Source organism: Choloepus didactylus, chromosome 18 (genome assembly GCF_015220235.1).
Source record: "Choloepus didactylus isolate mChoDid1 chromosome 18, mChoDid1.pri, whole genome shotgun sequence".
Lineage (NCBI taxonomy): Eukaryota > Metazoa > Chordata > Mammalia > Pilosa > Megalonychidae > Choloepus > Choloepus didactylus.
The window spans coordinates 17,166,609-17,184,178 of record NC_051324.1 but is presented as its reverse complement, the minus strand read 5'-3'; the positions used below and the strand labels follow the sequence as shown (position 1 = coordinate 17,184,178).

Here is a 17,570-nt window from a genome sequence, read left to right as displayed (position 1 = left end):
AATGGTTTTAAAGTTTATTATATTCATACCATGAAGCATCATGTTTTTTGAGAGATGGGAATATTTAAATAAATGAAAGTATAATATTATGTAAGACATACAAGACAAAATTATATGAACAACTCAATATTGTTTTATATGTTATACTCATGCATGCACACACACATACACATACATAAAGACAGTTGATTGGGTATTTGAGTGGAAGGTGACTTCATTGATCAAGATACGGAAAAAGAGAAGATTTGGTGGAAAGGATGCAGAAGTCATGTTAAGATTAAGGTGCCTGTGGACTACCAAGTGGAAATGTCCAAAGAGAAGATGATTATAAGAGTTGGGACCACAGGATCAAAGTCTGAGTCCAATTAGAGATTTGAATGTAAAAAGCAAGGTGATAGTTAAAGTTATCAGTTTGGAGGCCATCACATAGAAGAAACAATTAAGGAAACAAAAGGACCAATGTTGGAAACAAAGTCCATGTCACAGATGAGCTAGGAGCTTAAAAAAAAATGGTGAGATTCCAATTAGGATGTAGAAAACCACAAGAACATGGCACCTCACACTAACAACTAGACAAAGCTGGATAATCTACAAAATCATAACTTTTCTTGAGCTCATTAGAAAGCTGAGGTAACAAGGTAATAAGATGAACTGAATCCCAAAGACTTACAAACCCCTCCAAGGAGACAAAGGACATACAAATGGTTTCACTATTGACAGAATATGGAGAAATAGGTGGCTGCTAACTAATTCTTAAAAGCTCAGTGTGGGCTAGCATGACAAATTAGAATCCTTGGGAGCTTCAGACATAGAGAGTCCACACTCACCAGAATTTTTCCATAGACCTCCATCAGGTGCTCAGGAGAAAGATTTTGGCAAGGCAGAAAACTGAGAGAGCCTCCTTCAGTACTACCCAGATATGAAAGCCCTCCTGTTAACTAGGCTCTCACGTGAACTAAAAGGTGTAAGCCTCTTAGGGATAGACAGAAAACCCTCTTTTCCAAGAAAAAAGCTATTAGAACTAATAAGTGAGTTTAGCAAGGTCCAAATATACAAGGTCAATATTAAAAAGTCCATTTTATTTCAATATATTGGAAATGAACAGTTAGAAATTATATTAAAAGCAATACTATTTACAATATCATTAAAACATGAAATTGGGATATGTTTAATAAAATATGCATAAGATCTATACATCAAAAACTACAGAACATTGCTGAAAGAAATATAAAAAGACCTAAATAAATGGAGAGATATGTCATGTTTGTGGATCAGAAGACTCAATATTGTTGTGATGTCAATTCTTCCCAGATTTATTTGTAGAATTTTGCAGGTGTTTTATAGAAATTGACAAACTGATTCTAAATTTTATATGGAAGAAGAAAGGACCTAGAATATCCTAAACAATTTAAAAAGGAAAACAGACTTAAGCTGCCTGATTTCAAGACTTAATTTTAAGCTATCAAGTTTAATTGATATTGATACTAGGCTATTAATATTAGTAATAAACACAGTATGTACTGATGTAAGTGCAGATATATAGATCAGTGGAATAGAATACAGTCTAGATATATACCTACTATATATAGTCAATTGATTTTTGTCAAAGAACCCCAACCCTTCTCATACCATTTAAAAAATTAATTCAAAATGGATCATAAATCTAAATGTAAAAATAGAAACTGTAAAACTTCTAGAAGGAAAAAAGAGAGAAATATCTTTGTGACTGTGGATTAGACAAAAATTTCCTAGATAAGACACAAAAGGCATGAATCATTAAAGAAAAAAATTGATAAATTGAGCATCATTAAAATTTAAAATTTCAGCTATTTGAAAGACGCCATTAAGAATTGAAAATACAAATATCAGACTGGGGAAAATATTTCCAAAAATAATATGTGATAAATGGTTAAATAAAGAATATATAAAGAATCTTACAACTCAATAGGAAGTAGAAAAACTTCCCATTTTTTAATGGAAAAAGATTTGAGCAAACACTTCACCAAAGAAGATATGTGAGTGGTAAATAAGCATGTGAAATGATGCTCAATAGCATGACTCACTGGGGAAAGGCAAATTAAAAACACAATGAGATACCACGGCACTCCTAATAGAGGGATTAAAATTTTAAAGACTAATGATATTAAGTTCTGGTGAGGATGTGGAGCACCTGGGAATCTCATGCATTGCTTGCAGGAGTGCAACATGGTACAACCACTTTGGAAAATTGTCAGCTTCTTATAAAATTCAACATCCATTTACGTAGAGTCCCGCACTACACTCCTAGGTATTTCCCCAGGAGAAATAAAGATATATATCTACACAAATAACTATATGCACACATGTAACATGTTTTTTTTGAAATGGCTAAAATCTGAAAACATCCCAAATATTCATCAACTGGTGAATGGCCAAACAAAATGTAATACATCCACACAATCTGTATGAATCTCAAAATCATTTATGCTAATGGAAAGAATCCAGTCATGAGACTACATACTGTGTGATTCTATTTATATGACATTCTGGAAAAGGCAAAAACGTAGGGACAGAAATCAGATTAGTGGATGTCATGGGCTATGGATGTACAGAGGGGACTGATTGCAAAAGTACATAAGGGGAACTTTTGGAATGATTGAAATTTTCGATTTATTGATGGAGGTTGTATATTTTTATCAAAACTCATAAAACTTTATAATTAAAGTTATATCATAATAAAACTGACTTTTAAAAAATTATACCTTAAAAAACCCAATGTGAAAAATAAATGAGGGTACCAGAATCAGGTTATCTGGGATCTGGTCTGAGCTCTGCCATAGACACTGCCTGGCTATGGCAAGTCACCTCAGTCCTCTGGATCTTACTTTTCCCCATCTGTAAAAGGATGACCATATTTTTTCTCCTTTCTTGGAGATATTAGGGAGTTGAAATGATTTCATGAATCTAATATTTCTTTAATAGCATCCAAAACACCAAGTAGATGAAAGAACCTTTAAGGACTGAAGTTGTTTGCCTCCCCTCGGGTTTCTTGTACAATCGCTGAGGGAGTAATTTTTAGAGCCTCTGGATGCTAGTTAACTCATGAGTGGATAGAGCACCAGGACAAGGACTCTCTTGGCCCCTGCCTGACTCCCTTTATAAGACTTTTGGAGACATACCACTTTGGGTCAGCTTTGCCCTCACTCCCCTCTACCTGAGATACCCTCAGTGCTCACAGGAAGGTAAGTCCCCCCACTACCTAGAGCCTTCCTACTGCTCCAGACCTCCTAATTGCTTTCCTTCCTAAGTAAGTGTGGATGAAGACCACTTAATGATTTTTGTGTCACTTTTTCCTTGTCGATAGGAGAATAAAGGAACGGGCGATGCCTGGACTCATTATTGAAGGGAAAAGTGAAATAGATGCATCTTGGAAGACAGTGCAGTGAGAGTTGTCAGAAAAAGAATGAATTTTACGTTCAGACAGGAGCTCAACCTGTGTGACCTTACACAAGTTAACTCCTCTGAGCCTCAGTTTCCTCACTGGAAATCGATGACCTATCTTCAAGAATTTTTGTAAAGTTTAAATAGAGTAACATATTATATCTGACAAAAAGTTTATATTCAAGTACACATTATCTTCCTACTTTCTTTTCATTTTTGTTTTTCTCTTACCTCCCTCCCATCCTGCTCCCTCCCTTCTTCCTTTCTTTCTTCCTTTCTTTCTCCATTTATGTCCTCCAAGTTCCCAATGCTAGCTAATGATAGCAACCTATTTATAACACAAGTGTTCCAAATCCAGAGGTCTTTCCACTGTGCTGAATTGTCCTTAGATACCAGGAAAACTTAACAGAGAAGTGGGGAGGAGTGAAAGAGGGGGGCAGAGAGAGAGAGAAGTTAGGCATGGCTTTGTGGAGAGGATATATACAAGAACAATTATGTTTCAGGGCAAATTGGACCTGGGGCTCCCTGAGCCTGGCATGGAAAGGCAGGGTGGGAGATGATTAGGAAAGTGGAGGGTGGACAAGTGCTTCCAGGATGGAGAGGATGTAGCTGCTGAATTCTGTCACTGCACTGGGCTGTTATAATTTCAAACCCAGAGTGTGGGTTAAGCTGGAAAAATCCATCTGTAAAGGACATTTCCTAATGTGGCAAGGCTTCCTACAAATACTGTCTGCATTCCCACCAGAGAAATTAACCTGTATCAACAAATTGCCTCTCCTGGGGGCAGTGGGGAGGGAAGGAGGCTTGGGGTATTCCTGATGACCTGATGCATCCTCTGGCTTAAAACTTAGCTCCACCACAACTTCTCTTTTAAGGAGTAGAGTGGTGCATTTAAGAGCATTGACTTTGGAACCCGATTGCCTGGGTTTGAGTCCTAGTGCTGCCATTTACTAGCTGCACAGCCTGGGGCAAGTTACCTTATCCCTTTGTGCCTCTATTTTCTTACTGCAAAATGCGGATTATAATAGTACCTACTTTGTGGGATCATTTGAGAATTAAGTGACGCAGTACACGTGAATTGCTTAGAACAGTGCTTGGCTCATAGTAAGATCTAATTAAGTCTCAGTTATTACTATTATAACCTACCTTATAAAATCTTTCTAAGGATTGAATGAGGTAACATAGCAAAGTAACTTGGATTGAAAGTACATGGTAAATGTTTCCTCCCACCTCCTCCAAAGAGCATTCTCTTATTTACCTTATGCTAACTTCCATTGCTACTTTTTGCTGGGCATCCTCAATACTGAGGATGGGATTATACATGCATGCAACAAACTCTTAAGAGAAGACATTTATCTTCTCCAACCATGGAACAAGTACCAGCTCCAAGGAAGGGATTACTGTGGTTTGACTTTGGTAGAATGGAGGAAAGAAGGGTAGAGATAAGCCCTCATCACTGCAGAGCTCTACTTTCTTCCTTACAGAAGATCTTCCTGGCCCCTAAACAAAAAACACCGTTAAGTCCCTAAGGGACTAAAAACAAACAAAAAAACTCTACATCTGACTTCAGAGTGGGGAAAACATGTAATATGTGTGGGGTGACTGCCTTCCTTGCTATGCTCAGAGATGTTTTTTCTATATTGTTTTGATATAGAGTGGCTGAGAATCTGCTGTTTTTTTCTCAGGTTCATATTTTAGTGAATAGAGAAAAATGGCTTGATTTAAGCAAGACCTCTCACAAGTAAACAACCTGGGTATCTCACGTGCTTCTGTATTAAGGAAATGTTTTAATTTGTCCTTCTTAACCTGCTGATTTTGGTGAGATCTAAAGTCACTTTACCTGCATGTCCTAACTCTTCCTCAGACTGGGATTTCCCCTGTACAGGGTCCCGATTACTGCAGCCACAGAACTCTGTCTTCCTAGTTTTGCAGTTTCCTCCCTCCTGAAGGTTCTCATTCTTGGTCATGCTGAACCCAGGAAGGCAGCCTGTTAACCTCCCTGAGCATCTTTCTGCCAAACTAGGTCATGATCTCCTTAATGGCAAGGGCCACATGTTCTCCTTGCTTTGTTGCTTCCAGAGCACTCTGGTTAGGAAAGCTGTTTCTGGTAGAGGAATCATGGTCCAGATTTCTAGAAAGGGGGTCTCTAAGGAAATGTGTCTATTATTTAGGGCAAGGCAGGCTTTGCCATTCTGCTCTGTATCTGAGTACAGCCCTCGATAGAGCTGAAGCTTGCCCAAGCCTGGAGTTGAGATGGAAAACATAACCTCAGTGTACAAATCTAAGGAGTCAGTAGCTTCTCACCTGAAGGGATCAGTGGTGGTCCCGGTTGGGAGGTAAACTCTGAAAAGGAAAGCAGGGCTTGTGAGAGGCTGGAACACATTTTTTCCCCACTGAAGTCAGCACTGGCCCAACAGAGTTCAAGCTCAACAGAGCTGAGAGTATTTGCAGAAAACAACAGGATGGAGGTGTCACCCATTAACAAAATGTATATTCTTTTTTCAGTTCTATAATTTTGAGTGGCCCTATGTGTGACTTTGGGCAAGTTTCTCCTCTTTGTAGCTCAGTTTCTGGTCCCTTTCCCCATGTGCAGTATTAAAATTACTCAGATTATGAATTGTGTAGGGTATCAGAGGAGAGAAAGAACAATTGAAGACTGGGTCCATAAGGAGGACTTCTTTAAGGAAATGGGAAAATGAACCAAGTTTGAGCCTTGAAGGATGGATAGAATTTTGATATGTGTAAGGAGGCAGAAAGAAGCACTAACACAGTCATGGAGAGAGGGATGGCCCAGCATATGCCAGAGTCCAGAAGAAGAGGACCTCAAAGATACCTTTCCAGACTCACCTGTCCCACTCACATCTGAAGAGCTTTGGACATCCCAGGTTCAGCCCTCAAATGTCCAAGAAGCCGTGGGAATACCGTAACCGCCACCATGTGTCAATGAATGGAAGTCCACTTAATTTTCTCTGGACAGCAATTTCCCTCTTCTCTCTTGGAAAAGCTTCTGATCTCCAACCCCCCAAAAGAAATCATCAGTCGTTCCCATATCAGTTAATAGTAACTCAATCTCTCCAATTGCTCAAGCCAAAAATCTTGGATTGATCTTTGCACCTTCTCTTTCTCTCATACCCTATGCCCAGCTGTTAGTTCTACCATCAAAATAAATCCAGAACATTAACACATTCAACAAATAGATAATTTCAGAATGAAAGGATGAGTAGATCTTGACTTCCTTGAATAACCATAATGATGCTAATACCTAAAGTTCTAGGAACACCATTCTTCCCTTTATCACACACATTTTCACTTATAAAGCCTCAATAACAACACACGTACAGACAATATTGTATTAAGGTTGGCTTGGGACAGTACCAGGTTTGAGACTCAGCTCTGTCAAGAGCTTTGTGATCTTTCTAAACCTCAGCACCTGATTATACGGACATAATAGTAGTTTCCCGATAGAGTTTTATGACACTTAAAAGAGAAAATAAATATAAAGTGTATAGCACAAATTTCATAGTGTACACTCCATAACTGCTGTTAGTATTTTCTTAAATTGCTTTCATGTCAATTTTTAGCCTCTGTGTATTTCTGTACTTTGATCTTTTCCTTGCTCCTCTCTTTCCTCACTTTCAGTCATACCTCTTTTGATATCATGGGATCTTGTCTCCTATCCTTCTCTTTCTTTTTTTTTTTTTTTTGTTAATTTCTTTTTTTTTTATTAAATTCAGTTTTATTGAAATACATTCACACACCATACAATCATCCATGATATATAATCCACTGTCCACAGTATGATAACATAGTTATGTGTTCATTACCAAAATCTGTCTCTGAACATTTTCCTTACATCAGAAAGAACCAGAACAGGAATAAAAAATAAAAGTGAAAAAAAACACCCAAATCATCCCCCCATCCCACCCCATTTGTCCTTTACTTTTTATCCCCATTCCTCCACTCATCCATACACTAGATAAAGGGGGTGTGATCCACAAGGTCTTCACAATCACACTGTCATCCCTTGTAATCTACATTATTATATAATTGTCTTCAGGAGTCCAGACTGCTGGGTTGGAGTTTGGTAGTTTCAGGTATTTACTTCCAGCTATTCCAATACATTAAAGCCTAAGAGGTGTTATCTATATAGGGCATAAGAATGTCCACCAGAGTGACCTCTCGACTCCATTTGGAATCTCTCAGCCACTGAAACTATTTCATCTCATTTTGCATCCCCCTTTTGGTCAAGAAGATACTCTCAGTCCCACGATGCCGGGTCCACATTCATCCCCGGGAGTCATACTCTGCGTTGCCAGGGAGATTTACACCCCTGGAAGTCGGGTCCCACGTCGGCGGGAGGGCAGCGAGTTCACCTGTTGAGATGGCTCAGTTAGAGAGAGAGAGGGCCACATCTGAGCAACAAAGAGGTACTCAGGGGGAGACTCTTAGGCACCATTACATACAAGTTTAGACTCTCCTTTGTGGTAATGAGCTTCATAAGGGCAAGTCCCATGCTCGAGGGCTCAGCACGTCAAACCGCCAGTCCCAATGTTTGTGACAACATATGCTAGGGGATCAGCATCTCAAAGTTTAGAGATAGGCCTTACACTTCAGGGATAGAGTTAACTGCTGTAAGAGCTTACAATCTAGGGACTATTACAATTATTGTGTCCACATTAGGCTATGTTCTAAGATTCAATTCTGAGTTTACACATTGTAGTTAGTCCATATTGGTGAGGCATCATCCCTCTCACCATGTTTTCTTCAACACTTTTACTCCTATATATATATTTTCCTACAATTTTATAGAGTTATATTCACATACCATACATTTATCCACAGTGTACAATAAGTTGTTCATGGTATCATCATAAAGTTGTACACTTATCACCACAATCAGCATTTGAACATACTTATTACTACAAGAAAATTTTTTTTTGTTTTTTGTTTTTTTTTTTTAGCAATAAGAAAAAATGATAAAAAGAAAAATAACATGTCATACAATACAATATACTACTAAGGAGAGCAAATAACACCACTACCAAGAATCCCATATTACTCCCCTATATCCCCTTCTCATATACATTTAGCATTGGTGTATTGCCTTTGTTACATTTAATGGAGGTATATTACAATGTTACTGTTGACCATAGACTCCAGTTTGCTTTGATTATGTTTTTTCCTGAATACCATCCCTTTTTCAAATTTCTACATGGTTGACATTCATTTGCTTTCCCACATGCAAAAACATTTTTATATTTGTATATTTAGTAACAGTCATTGGCCACTCCAGTTTTTGCCACATTATACAGTCTCAGTCTTTATCATCTATCTTTACCTCTGGTGTCATACATTCTCCTATCCCACCTCTTTCAGCTTTACTCACAGACATCTTTGTTCAGTGTACTTACAATACCATGCTACCATCACACAGTATTATCCTGTCTATTTCTGGATCTATGCAATCAATCCTAAACATTCTGTAGTCCTTCAGCATCAAATGGCTGATCTCTGCCCTCTTTCTATCTCCTGGTCGCCTGTGTTGTCAGCTTTTAACTCCCAAAGTTTGTTCATTAATGTCTGTTCATATTAATGAGACCATACAGAATCTGTCCTTTTCTTTCTGGCTAACTTCACTTAACATAATGTCCTCAAGGTTCATCCACATTATTACATGATCCATGTCTTTGTTCTTTCTTACAGCTGCATAATATTCCATCATGTGTATATACCACAGTTTGTTTATCCACTCGTCCTTTGATGGACATTTGGGCTGTTTCCATCTCTTGGCAATTGTGAATAATGCTGCAATAAACATTGGTTTACAAATGTCTGTTTGTGTCTTAAGTTTCAGTTCCTCTGAGTATATACCCAGCAATGGAATAGCTGGGTCATACGGCAAATCTATATTTAGCTTCCTGAGGAACCTCCATACTGTCTTCCAGAGTGGTTGCACCATTCTACATTCCCACCAACAATGAATAAGTGTGCCTCTTTCTCCACATCCTCTCCAGCACTTGTCATTTTCTGTTTTTTGGATAATGGCCATTCTGGTAGGTGTGACATGATATCTCATTGTGGTTTTGATTTGCATTTCCTTAATAGCCAGTGAAGTTGAGCATTTTTTCATATGCTTTTGAGCCATTTGTATTTCCTCTTCAGAAAAATGTCTGTTCATGTCTTTTGCCCATTTTTTAATTGGATTGTTTGTCTTTCTGTTACTGAGATGCAGGATTCCTTTATATATTCGGGATATTAAACCCTTATCTGATATGTGGTTTCCAAATATCATCTCCCATTGTGTAGGTTGCCTTTTTACTTTTCTGACAAAGTCCTTTGATGTACAAAAGTGTTTAATTTTGAGGAGATCCCATTTGTCTATTTGTTCTTTGGTTGCTCGTGCCTTGGGTGTGAGGTCTAAGAAACCACCTCCTTTCACAAGATCTTTAAGATATTGCCCTACATTTTCTTCTAAGAGTTTTATGGTCTTGGTGCTAATGTTTAGGTCTTTGATCCACTTTGAGTTAATTTTGGTATAAGGTGTGAGATGGACATCCTCTTTCATTCTTTTGGAAATGGATATCCAGTTCTCCAAACACCATTTATTGAACAGGCTGCTCTTTCCCAGTTGCTTTGGCTTCACTGCCTTATCAAAGATCAGTTGTCCATAGATGTGAGGGTCTACTTCTGAACACTCAATTCGATTCCATTGATCGGTATATCTGTCCTTATGTACCATGCTGTTTTGAGCACTGTAGCTTTGTAATATGCTTCAAAGTAAGGTAGTGTGAGACCTCCCACTTCACTCCTCTTTCTCAAGACATTTTTGGCTATTTGAGGCACCTTACCCTTCCAAATAAATTTAGTTATTGGTTTTTCTATTTCTGTAAAGTAAGTTGTTGGGATTTGAATTGGTATTGCATTGAATCTGTAAATCAGTTGAGGTAAAATTGCCATCTTAACTATATTTAGTCTTCCAATCCATGAACATGGTATGTTCTTCCATTTTTTCAGGTCTTGCTCAATTTCTTTTTGCAGTTTCTTATAGTTTTCTATGTAAAGGTCTTTTGTGTCCTTGGTTAAGTTTATTCCTAAATACTTGATTCTTTTGGTTGCTATTGTAAATGGGATTTTCTCTTGATTTCCTCCTCTTGTTGCACATTATTTGTGTATAGGAACACTACAGATTTTTGCGTGTTGATCTTGTAGCCTGCTACTTTGCTGTATTCATTGACTAGTTCTAGTAGCTTTGCTGTAGATTTTTCTGGATTTCCTACATATAGAATCATGTCATCTGCAAATAGTGAAAGTTTTACTTCTTCCTCTCCAATTTGGATGCCTTTTATTTCTTTTTCTTGCCTAATTGCTCTAGCTAGAACTTCCAGCACAATGTTGAATAGCAATGGTGATAGTGGGCATCCCTGTCTTGTTCCTGATCTTAGAGGAAAAGCTTTCAGTCTCTCCCCATTGAGTGTGATGTTAGCTGTGGGTTTTTCATATATTGCCTTTATCATATTGAAAAAGTTCCCTTCTATTCCTATCCTTTGAAGTGTTTTCATCAGGAAAGGATGTTGAATTTTGTCAAATGCCTTTTCTGCATCAATCGAGATGATCATGTGGTTCTTCTGCTTTGATTTATTGATGTGGTGTATTACATTAATTGATTTTCTTGTGTTGAACCAGCCTTGCATACCTGGAATAAATCCCACCTGGTCGTGGTGTATAATTCTTTTAATGTGCTGCTGGATTCGATTTGTGAGTATTTTTTTGAGGATTTTTGCATCTATATTCATTAAAGAAATTGGTCTATAATTTTCTTTTTTTATAGTATCTTTGCCTGGTTTTGGTATTAGGGTGATGATGGATTCATAGAAACAGTTACGTAGCTTTCCCTCTTCTTCAATTTTTTTGAAGAGATTGAGCAGGATTGGTACTAATTCATTCTTGAATGCTTGGTAGAATTCACATGTGAAACCATCTGGTCCTGGGCTTTTCCTTTTTGGGAGCTTTTTGATGACTGACTCAATCTCTTTACCTGTGATTGGTTTGTTGAGGTCATCTATTTCTTCTTGAGTTAACATTGGTTGTTTATGCTTTTCTAGGAAGTTGTCCATTTCATCTAAGTTGTCTAGTTTATTAGCATATAGTTGCTCATAGTATCTTCTCATTATCTCCTTAATTTCTGCAGGGTCGTTAGTTATATTTCCTTTCCCATTTCTGATTGCATTTATTTGCATCTGCTCTCTCTTTCTTTTTGTTAGGCTAGCCAGTGGTCCATCGATTTTATTGATTTTCTCAAAGAACCAACTTCTGGTTTTCTTGATTCTCTCTATTGTTTTCCTGTTCTCAATTGCATTTATTTCTGCTCTAATCTTTGTTATTTCTTCCCTTCTGCTTGATTTGGGGTTAGTTTGCTGTTCTTTCTCTAATTCTTCCAGGTGAGCAGTCAGCTCTTCAATTTTTGCTCTCTCTTCTCTTTTAATATAGGCATTTAGGGCAATAAATTTCCCTCTCAGCACCACCTTTGCTGCATCCCATAAGTTTTGATAAGTTGTGTTTTCATTGTCATTTGCCTCGAGGTATTTACTAATTTCTCTTGTAATTTCTTCCTTTACCCACTGGTTTTCTAAGAGGGTGTTGTTTAGCCTCCATATGTCTGTGAATTTTATGACCTTCTGCCTTTTATTTATTTCCAACTTCATTCCATTGTGGTCTGAGAAAGTGTTTTGTATAATATCAATATTTTTAAATTTGTTGAGACTTGCTTTGTGACCCAACATGTGGTCTATCCTAGAGAATGTTCCATGAGCACTTGAGAAAAAAGTGTATCCTGCTGTTGTTGGATGTAGTGTTCTATAAATGTCTGTCAAGTCTAGTTCATTTATCATACAATTCAACATCTCTGTTTCTTTAGTGATCCTCTGTCTAGATGTTCTATCCATTGATGAGAGTGGTGTATTGAAGTCTCCAACTATTATTGTAGAGGTATCTATTTCTCCTTTCAGTGATCGCAGTGTTTGCCACATGAATTTTGGGGCATTCTGGTTTGGTGCATAAATATTTATGACTGTTATGTTTTCTTGATGAATTGACCCTTTTATTAATATAGTGTCCTTCTTTGTCTCTTTTAATTGTTTCGCTTTTGAAGTCTAACTTGTCTGATATTAATATAGCTACTCCCGCTTTTTTCTGGTTGTTGTTTGCATGAAATATCTTTTTCCAACCTTTCACTTTCAGTCTATGTTTGTCCTTGTTTCTAAAGTGAGTTTCTTGTAGACAGCATATAGATGGGTCCTGTTTTTTAATCCATTCTGCCAGTCTGTGTCTTTTTATTGGGGAGTTTAATCCATTTACATTTAGTGTTATTACTGTAAGGGCAGTACTTTCTACTACCATTTTGTTTTTTAAAATTTATATGTCATATCTTATTTTTTCCTCTCTTTTTACCTTTCCTGATAATCTTCATTTCTGCACTCTTCTCCAACTCTCTCTCTCCTGTCTTTTCCTATCAGCCTGTAGCACTCCCTTTAGTATTTCTTGTAGTGCCGGTCTCTTATTCACAAACTCTCTCAGTGTCTGTTTGTCTGAAAATGTTTTAATCTCTCCCTCATTTTTGAAGGAAAGTTTTGCTGGATATAGAATTCTTGGTTGGCAGTTTTTCTCTTTCAGTATCTTAAATATATCATGCCACTGTCTTCTTGCCTCCATGGTTTCTGCAGAGAAATCTGTACATAGTCTTATTGACTTTCCCTTCTATGTGATGGATTGCTTTTCTCTTGCTGCTTTCAGAATCCTCTCTTTGTCTTTGACATTGGACAATCTGACCAATAAGTGTCTTGGAGTAGGTCTATTGGGATCTATTCTATTTGGGGTACATTGTACTTCTTGAATCTCTAATTTTCTGTCTTTTATAAGAGTTGGGAAATTTTCAGTGAATATGTCTTCTATTACTCTTTCTGCCCCTTTTCCCCTCTCTTCTCCTTCTGGGATACCCATAACACGTATATTTGTGCGTTTCATGTTGTCACTCAGCTCTCTAAGACCCTGCTCATATTTTTCCATTTTTTTCACCATCTGTTCTTTTGTGTGTATGAATTCAAACAAAGTGTCTTCCAGTTCACTGATCCTTTCTTCTGCCTGTTCAAATCTACTGTTGTGTCCCTTCATTGTGTTTCTCATCTCCTCCATTGTGCCTTCATTCCCATGAGTTCTGCCATTTGTTTTTTTAAGTTTATGAATTCTTCTTTATGGTCAGCCAGTGTCTTCTTTATATCCTTCAGCTCTTTTGCTATATCTTCCTTCATTTCACCAAATTTATTTAGCATTAGTTGCCTCCACTCCTGTGTCTCAGCTGAGCTATTAGTTTGTTCCTTTGGCTGGTCCATGTTTTCGTGTTTCCTGGTATGGCTTGTTATCTTAAGTTGTTTAGGCATCTGATTCTCTTGATTAGTTTATTTTGGAGCTTGTTTTCTGTCTTTTACCTAGTGGTTTTCTTGTTGGTTGGCTTTGTTTTCTGGCCTCTGTTATTCAGTTCAGCTTATTCTAGACCTCTAACTTAGGTTCTATTTAGTTGATCAGAATTTTTCCCCTCTTGTTTTTTCTGTTTCTTGCTCTGCCTCTATGTAACCTTTTTGTGAGTGGGTCTCCTCAGATATGGTCGACCCTAGTCAGATTTTCCCAGTCTAGTGAGGCCCAGGTCTCAGTGGGAGGGTATGGAGTTTTCCTGAGAATGAGACCCTCCTATGAGGCCTTTAGAATTGGTGCTTTTCCTCTCCAGTCCAGCAGGTGGCACTGGCCAGCCCGCAGCTCCCCCACCAGTGTAAGGAGGTGTGGAGCCTTTAGTTCTCCTGGTGACTCTGATCCTGTCAGGGGCATGGCTGACTGAAGCCTCCCGTGTATTGCAGAATGTCATAAGAAGCCTGGGTGTCACTTGGGACTTCCACACTCCCTGGCATCCACCATCCTAATGTTCGCTGTGATCTCAGCTTTTCCTCCAATTCCAAACTTGTGTCCAATGTGTGACTGGTTACTGGAGACCACGAAAACACTGTTTCATATAGTTCTTGGGTAATTGCCAGCTGCTCTAGGGGAGAGACGAAATTCTGCTCCTCACCACTCCACCATCTTGCCCCGCCTCCTCACATCTATCCTTCTCTTTTGCATTGTTAACTTTTTATGTGGTGCTTTATAGAACTTTAAACATTTATTCATTTATGCTGCTATTCAGTTAGTATACGTTCATGCAACCTTAATAGTTGTTAAAATACTGAAATACTTCCATATCATATTGATAAATAGCCACTGTCCTGGGCCTCCAGAGTAGTTCTCTCCACCCCAGTCTCTTCCCTAAGCTTCCCCCTGAGCCAGCAACTAAAAGGTGAATGCCTGCTACAGAAGGAGCCTCTGGGATCCTGGTCAAGCTCTAGGCTGGTATCCATTCCTATTGGTTGGTGCCCATGACATTATCATCCCAGCACCCAGTAGACCTGTATTAAATGCCTACCATGTGTCATTGTTTTCCCTTTGGCAGGTCCAAGTCTCCTCCCACTACCACTCTCAGCAGTGGCCTATGGAGCCAGGTGCCCAAGAGAACAGGACAACTGTCACTGAATTCATCCTTCTTGGCTTGACAGGAAACATAGGGCTGCAACCCATCCTTTTTGCTCTCTTCCTCTTTGCCTATGCAGTCACAGTTGGGGGCAACCTCAGCATCCTGGCTGCCATCTTTGTGGAGTCCAAACTCCACATTCCCATGTACTATTTCCTGGGAAATCTCTCTCTGCTGGACATTGGCTGCATCACTGTCACTGTTCCTCCAATGCTGGCATGTCTCCTGGCCCACCAGTGCAGAGTTCCCTATGCTGCCTGCATTTCCCAACTCTTCTTCTTCCACCTCCTGGCTGGTGTGGACTGTGACCTCTTAACAGCCATGGCCTATGACCGCTACCTGGCCATCTGCCAGCCTCTCATCTATAGCACCCACATGAGCCACAAAGTCCAGGGTGCCCTGGTAGGTATTTGCTGCACCGTCTCCTTCATCAGTGCTCTGACCCACACAGTGGCTGTGTCTGTGCTTGACTTTTGTGGCCCCAATGTGGTCAACCACTTCTACTGTGACCTCCCACCCCTGTTCCAGCTCTCCTGCTCTAGCATTCACCTCAATGGGCAGCTGCTTTTTGTGGGGGCCACATTCATGGGAGTGATCCCCATGATCCTTATTTCCATATCCTATGCCCATGTTGCACTTGCCGTTCTACGAATCCGCTCAGCAGAGGGGAGGAAGAAGGCCTTCTCCACATGTGGCTCCCACCTCACTGTGGTCTGTATCTTTTATGGAACTGGCTTCTTCAGCTACATGCGTCTGGGTTCAGTCTCAGCCTCCGACAAGGACAAGGGGATTGGAATTTACAATTCCATTCTCAACCCCATGCTGAACCCGGTCATCTACAGCCTGCGGAACCCTGATGTGCAGGGTGCCCTGAAAAGGGTGCTCATGTGGAAGAGGTCCCCAGCATGAGAAGGCAGTGGTATCCAACTGCCCCTTCCCTTACTCCTTGAGCACCCCCTATGCTTTCGTAGGCTGAAAGCCTCAGGGTTAGGTTGAGGGATGGGAGGAAAGTAGATACTATGGGCCAGGATAGAATATGGTTTGCTTTGAATTGGGGAGAAAGGCTAAATCTTAGATAAAAGAATATATAAGTTGCTAATAGAAGGTAAATTAAGGAAGAGAGATAGCAGAAAACTATAATGTGGGTCAGGAAATTGGGACACAAACTATTTTTTTATTATTATTTAATGACTGTTCAATTAAAATAAATTGCAGATTGTAATAAAAACAAAAAGTGTGGCCCACTTTTTAAGATAAATTGTATCTATGCCAGAGTATAGGGTCTAGATTTTTAAAGATTCTTCTTCAAGAAATAAGTCCAGGATTGTGAAACTAAATTGGGGTTTGTCATGCTCTAGGAACAGGGTGCTGACCCCTACCAGAAAACAATGCCAACACCGTTCTTCAGAGCAACATCAAACATATGTTCCCCAAACCAGTGTTCCCATCCTAATTCATCAGTAATTCATCCATAGAAACACAATACATACATACATACATTTGATGATACATAAAAGCATCATATTTTCATGAGAAGAAACATTGAGAAGTAGTTTTATGTTTCCTTTTAATGGCAAAATGCACTGATTACATTTGGCATTCTGCTTAGTGTACACATACAGATAATTAGAAAATGTGGGGAGACCATTAAAGAAGGGAAGAATAGAGTGGACATTACTTTTAATTCAGTGTGAGAGGACTGGAACCCATGTTTTTTACAAAAGGCACAAGGCCTCGGTTAAACCATTTAAGGAAATCCAGGAAGGAATGACTAATAGATGGGTCGTCCATTTCATGTGCTCTTGTGGCCATTTCTAGAATTTATTTTGTGAACCATTTAAGATACTTCCTGGTCAAGAAGTTGGAAGTCTGAAAAGATTGACCTTTCCTGGCATGCTTTTTGGTTGCTTGAACAGGAAAGCATGAAACTTTAAGGTGTGTGGGAATTTTTCCCAGTCAGGCAGAGGTATTCTCCAAATCCAGCCACCCACAGTCATTCTCCAAATCCAGCTACCCACCAGGTCCTGCTGAATATTCCACAAAAATCTCTTACAAACAAATTCCTGTCTTCTTTTGGACAGCTGCTACCCCAGTTGCACCCCCGGCCATTCCACTGGGGCTCCTGCAGTTGCCTCTGACATCTGTCCTCCTCCCATTCAGTGATGCCTAGACTGCCAATTAATCCCCCTGGAGCACTGTCTGACTATTGTAGTTTCTTTATCCAGAGGCCGCCAATTTCTGATCACCACCACATCAAACCTAGACCTTTGTCAGGCAAGTGAGGCCCTCCATCATTTCTTCCTGGCTTTTCCACTCAATTTTCACCTCCCCACTACAACTTTTACTCAGGGCTGGCTTTTCCTTGACAGGTGACTTGTGCTTCCTCTATGCTGTCATTCATTAATCTACTCTACTCACAGCACAGCACAATCATATTCTTTTATGCATTTCTTGCTGCTTCTTTTACTCTTCCCAACTAGATTATAAGCTCCTTAATGACAAGGACCATGTCTTATATTATACTGTGTCCTCCAAACACCCA

The 17,570-nt window shown here is 39.2% G+C and overlaps 1 protein-coding gene across 1 annotated transcript; it reads left to right on the top strand.

Annotated features, from left to right (window-relative positions):
* Nucleotides 1–14,989: 14,989 nt before the first annotated feature.
* Nucleotides 14,990–15,937, top strand: LOC119514047 (olfactory receptor 139). Its single transcript, XM_037809582.1, has one exon. It carries the CDS (start codon nt 14,990–14,992, stop codon nt 15,935–15,937), a length of 948 nt encoding a protein of 315 aa, XP_037665510.1.
* Nucleotides 15,938–17,570: the final 1,633 nt, after the last annotated feature.

Excerpts from the sequence above, each read along its gene's own strand:
- LOC119514047 (XM_037809582.1), top strand. The coding sequence starts at position 14,990 with ATGGAGCCAGGTGCCCAAGAGAACAGGACAACTGTCACTGAATTCATC.